Source organism: Magnolia sinica, chromosome 3, assembly GCF_029962835.1.
Source record: "Magnolia sinica isolate HGM2019 chromosome 3, MsV1, whole genome shotgun sequence".
NCBI lineage: Eukaryota > Viridiplantae > Streptophyta > Magnoliopsida > Magnoliales > Magnoliaceae > Magnolia > Magnolia sinica.
Window position 1 is genome coordinate 102,182,976 of NC_080575.1, and position 5,652 is coordinate 102,188,627.

Sequence of the window (5,652 nt, forward strand, 5' to 3'; positions counted from 1 at the left end):
CTGATTAATCATAAAATATTATAATATTTGGTGCAATCAAACACACCCTTTAATATTCTATGAAGTTTGTAATATTTTCTTTTTGTGCTTGCAATTTCTTTCAATAGCATGATTTTTTATTAAAAGTTATATTCTTGCCAACATTTCTAATTCATTTCAAACCATTAATGCACCCAAATTGCAGGTTTCTGGATCCTATCATTTATGGAGATTATCCTTCTCTAATGCACCAGATATTGGGATCAAGACTACCGACATTTTCATCGAATGATCAAAGAAAATTACAACATAAATTGCATTTTGTTGGAATTAACCAATATTCAGCTCTCTATGTACAAGACTGCATGTTTTCCACATGCAGCTCGGAAGACAGACATATTAGTCACCGGAGAAAAGGATGGTCAACCGATTGGAATGCCGGTGAGGAACTCACACACACACACACACATATATATATGGGCCCCACCATGATGTGTGTCGAACATCAACCTCATCAGTTAGATGCACCATTCTATGGTGGGCCACAGGCTTAAAAATCAAGTCAATCTATGACTTGTGTGGGCCACACCACATACAATAGTTAAGAGGGATTACACTCCCATTAAAAAATTCATAATCATTTATTAGGCTCACCGAGATGTGGTTCACAAATCCAGACCACCATTGTGTGTGTCCCACTTGAATGAGGGATCAGACCAAGTTCCAGCGGCATCCAATATTCAAGTGGGCCCCACCAACTACTTTTATATACTTTAAGCATGTCTTTGCATGGTTTTAGATGGTATCGCCCACCTGAGTTCCATATAGGATGATTTTTGGCATATCCCATAACCAAAAGGGGACCCATCAAATGCAGTGTTAATGTTTGACACACATCACAGTGGGGCCCATGGAGCTCGACCTCATGGGTAGTTTCCATGGGGTCGACCTTATAGTACCATTTCCCCCCCACACACACACACACACACACACAATTTTAGAGGGACAGAAAGAGATTATTCATTTCATTAAAGTGACAATTTTGCCCATGTCACAACAAGGACAGGGCTAAGTTATAAGGGCAAAAAGTAGTCATTTTGGTGAAGGCGAACTTTAAGCTTCTCTCGTCGTTGATTTGAAAGTAAGAAAAAAGGACTATATCTAAGTCTTTTGATTATTTTAAGTAGACTGCAGTGCCAAATTATTACGTGGCACCATGGGGCATGGAAAAGATTGTAATGTACTTCAAGGAAAGATACAACAATATGCCCATGTACATCACAGAAAATGGTAAGCTATTCTTTATTTCATTTTTTTCATTTTTATTGTTTTTGGTTTTTTGTTTTTCATTTTTCATTTTGTTTTTTTTCATGATATGATTCTCCTTTAGTTAAGTAAATTTTCTAAAATGTTCAGGGACTCATATCTCGCACATGGTACAGATTTCTGCAATCCGGATACCACTGTTATTGTGGGGTAGTTTTGGAGGGAGGATGCATTAAAAAACACACTGATTGACCAATCCTAATTATCCAATTGGTGGCTATCAAATGAATGGTTAGAGAAGAATAGTGAGTAGACCAAAATTCGACCATAAAAATCAAATGGTTCTTATCATCTGCTCAGTATCATCTTGGGTTATAATCAATCCAATATTTGCTTGGTGGATTTGTTCTAATTTCTATACAAATGTCCCATGGGGTGGTTGAAGAGATACCACCATTTTTAAAATGGTGGTGATTACGGGTGGCAATGGGTCAGGCCTTAAGAAATTTTACACCTTAGTACAGTGCAATGGATGATATATAGGCACTTATCTAAATTGTGAACCCATTTTAGATAGAGCTGAGCAATCCTGACCCGATCCAAACCGTGCGGATCGAGTAAGGTAGTCCAGTTCCGAAAGCGTCTCGGGTCGAGTCCGGATCCATACCTACCCAGACTGATCCGATCCGTAATCTAATCCGATTCGATCCGATTCCACCCGATCCAGAGATATATGTATTTCATCCATTCCGTTCATCCATTTCACAGATCATTTTAGGGCTTTATACTAAAAAATGATAGGGATATAAATCTCAGGTGGACCACACCACTAGAAAACAATAATGACTGGATATCCACCATTATAATCCTCCTAAGGCCCACTGTACTATTTATTTGACATCTAATCTGTTGATTAGGTCATAAGGACCCAGATGAAGGGAAACAATAAATATCAGCTTGATCAAAAACTTTTATGGCCTCCGAAACGTTTTTAATGGTCAACGTTCATTCAACACGGTTTCCTATAATGTGGTCCACTTGAGATTTCGATATACCTCTTTTTTTTCTCATAACATGAAATGATCTATAAAAATAGATGAAGGGCATGGATGAAACACATACATCATGGTGGGGCCCACAGAGCACCAACCACCTACCATTGGCCGATGACAAGGGGAGTAGCCAGTCTGTTTCCAGTACAGGTACTGCGTCCGGGCATTCCTCAAGCTCCGAGTTGTATGAACGGTTTAAAGGAGATTAAAGGTATATGGGCCCCATAGTGATGTATTTATTATATCTATGTTGTTCATATATTTTTATAGATCATTATAGAGAATTATGCAAAAAAATAATAATATCCAAAGATCATCTGGACTACACCACAAATAGCAGCAGAGAATAATTTTCACCGTTAAACAATTTGTGTGGTCCTCTTGATAGTTAGATCTGTCTTATTTTTCGTCTATAGCCTTAAGACAAGCTCGTCAAATGGATGGACGGTTTGGATATAACACATACCCCATGACCAGACCCACAGAACTTGCTAATGTCGATGTACAAGTCATTATGTGGAAGCTGTGCTTACGTGAAAAGCAAGCCACTGCCATTTCGTGCAGTGCACGTCAAAAGTCTAAGTCCAGTAAAAACATGTATACGGTAGATTGAAAGTCTTTCAGAGCCATGTGGGGCCCACCTTAATGTATATATTTTATCTAAGCCGTTCATCTATTTTGACATAATATTTTAGGCCTTGAACACAAAAAGGCGGTATATTAAAGGTTGAAGTAGACCACGACGCATGAAACAATTGGATTAAATTCATACGATCCGAATCATACCCAACCTGATCCGACTCGGTTTCCCTAACCGAGTCGGACTCGGTTCGGGTCAGGCCGACCATGCATCGGATCGGTTTAAGTCTGGTGACCCAAATTCAGTCTCGGATCAGATCGAGTTCCGATCAAACCATTGGAATTTCGGATCAGATCGAGTTGGACGTAATCCGATCTGATCCGGACTAATGCCCAGCTCTAATTTTAGATGGTGAACAATATATTGATGCACTTTTTCAATCATATGGTAAATAATTGGGAGGGGCATACACTTCCTTAATGATTGAACTTACTAGACAGTGGTCTGCCACAAAAAAACTTTGATTCTTTAATAAAAAATGACGATTTATAAACACCCACCCACTAATTATACATAAATTATTCACATATCATCCACATATATACCTTATCTTTGACTTATAAGGATGGCCCTGGCCTCGCTCACCCCTAGCCTAGCCAGGGCTTAGGGTACTGGTACTAAGTTAGGGCCAAAAGTCTGCCTAGCCTTAGCCCTAGCCAGGCCCCTGAAAGGTGAAATGTAATATGAGTCTAGCCTTACTTCCTAGTAATAAAAATGCTAAATCATCATGACCTCTTTGGCTCCTTAAAAAAATACCAAATAGGACCTTTAGCTATTTCTAATTATGCTATTGCATCCTTTCTCTCTATGTAATATTTTTAGGAGGAATTTTTTTTTCTTTGTATTTATCATAGAAAATAATAGTAATGAGGAGTTATATAAATTATATGGTGATTTTTTTAGAAGAGTACTTTTCATGTTTTTTTTTTTTTTTTTTTTTTTTTTTTGAAAATGATGAATATAGGGTGTCTATTAATTATTCCATCAAATTTTCTTTTCTTAGGAAGGAGCTTTCTTGACATTTACTTATATTAGAAAATGATATGAGTAGTAGAGGGTGTTTATTTATCATGAATGGTATTATCATTGCAGGGTATGCACAAGATGATAAAAATGGTGTTTCGAAGAAAGAGTTGCTCAATGACATGGAGAGAGTAGAATACATGCGCAGCTATGTGACTTCCCTAGCCATATCCATGAGGTATTTTATTAAAAATAGATAGGAATATACCACCGCATTCCTCTCACCATGTGCATCTAGTTATGTACTTGCTTACATACATCTAAATGTTACATGTATGCATGTATGGGTATGCGCATTTCTAGATACACCAATCAATGGATTGCCTATTTGAAGAATTTTGATTTAAAGGCACATTGCAATGCCACTTCTCAAAAATAGTTTGTCTTCCAACCCTGCAATAGAGCTTTTGTGCATTGTCCCTCGATTCAGTTGAACCCACACCCAAACAAAGCTTGTATTTGATTTGACTACCTAATTAGTGTTAATTGTAGGCTTGCAATAACTAAACCATCATCTTTTAAACTTACTCATGAAACACGAGAAACTTAATTCATTTAGATGGGCTAGTGTTTAGGTATATACAGGCTTTAGGTGACTTTTGGTTTAAAATTATATAGATTAATAATTATCATACATATATATGGGTGGAGTTAATATAATGGATACATCCATACATCTATTGGTAAATACATGATGTGTCATTCTAAATATACATGTAATTTTATAAAGAATACATGTATGCATAAATAATTGGAACACAAGATATATGTGCATGTGTCACAAACTATACATTTTAAACACATGGAACAATGCTATTATCATGTTTACAGGAAAGGAGCTGATGTAAGAGGCTACTTCGTTTGGTCTCTAATCGACAATTTTGAATGGTTGTATGGGTATACACTACGGTTCGGACTTTATCATGTGGATTATGATACATTGGAGAGGACTCCTAAACTATCCGCCGATTGGTACAAACAATTCCTCAACAACCCGAGATGCTAAAACAGATGGATGGTGGTGATTCAAGATCATGGCGTATATCGTCCTAGTCTCTACGCAAATGTTTGTGACGTATAAATGATATTTTATTTATGTTGTGTAAAATAATAGTTTGGTAGTGTTTCAATTAATTAGTGCATGATAATCCATTGTATTATGTTGCATTCAATGGATAAATGTACGCTCTATATTTAATTCATCCCCACGTAGGCGTGTCACATGACATGCCTAAAAGATGCAATAGAATCACTTTGATCATGTAATTATTTTCAAAGTAGTGATATACATCCCTCATTTTGCATGAGTGTTGAGGAATGTTAAATACAATTGGGACACTTATCCGTGATCCGAGTTGCTTATCATGTGGGTGAGATGCCTATATATCTTGGAAATCATACCCAGATATGGACAGGAGACTAACATCTGCATAATGTATGTTGAGTGTGGACGTTGGGAGATGTCTTATATGCATTCTATTTATTTGGTACACCTGTAGCCCACCTGAGGAGCAGTTTAGGTCCAGCACAAATGGGTTAAATTGCCACATATAAGAAAAGTGCCAAAAATTATAGTTGATTGACCGCATTATATATGGGCCCCTCTGCAATGTTGAGTTTTTTTTTTTTTTTTTGAGTTAGCTTGTTAGTACACACCCATGTCAGTACACACACTCCATGTTAGCCACTCTG

General features: G+C 37.1%; 1 protein-coding gene across 1 annotated transcript; it reads left to right on the forward strand.

The window, feature by feature from the left end:
• Positions 1-375: 375 nt before the first annotated feature.
• On the forward strand, positions 376-5,162 carry LOC131240460 (beta-glucosidase 18-like). Its single transcript, XM_058238707.1, has 4 exons — positions 376-420; positions 1,167-1,269; positions 4,030-4,138; positions 4,792-5,162. The coding sequence occupies exons 1-4, from the start codon at positions 415-417 to the stop codon at positions 4,964-4,966; spliced, it is 393 nt and encodes a 130-aa protein (XP_058094690.1). The 5' UTR covers positions 376-414; the 3' UTR covers positions 4,967-5,162.
• The last annotated feature ends 490 nt before the right edge of the window (positions 5,163-5,652 follow it).

Excerpts from the sequence above, each read along its gene's own strand:
- LOC131240460 (XM_058238707.1), top strand. Across the intron at positions 1,270-4,029 it reads CATGTACATCACAGAAAATG|GGTATGCACAAGATGATAAA; the intron begins GTAAGCTATTCT and ends TTATCATTGCAG. Across the intron at positions 4,139-4,791 it reads TCCCTAGCCATATCCATGAG|GAAAGGAGCTGATGTAAGAG; the intron begins GTATTTTATTAA and ends TCATGTTTACAG.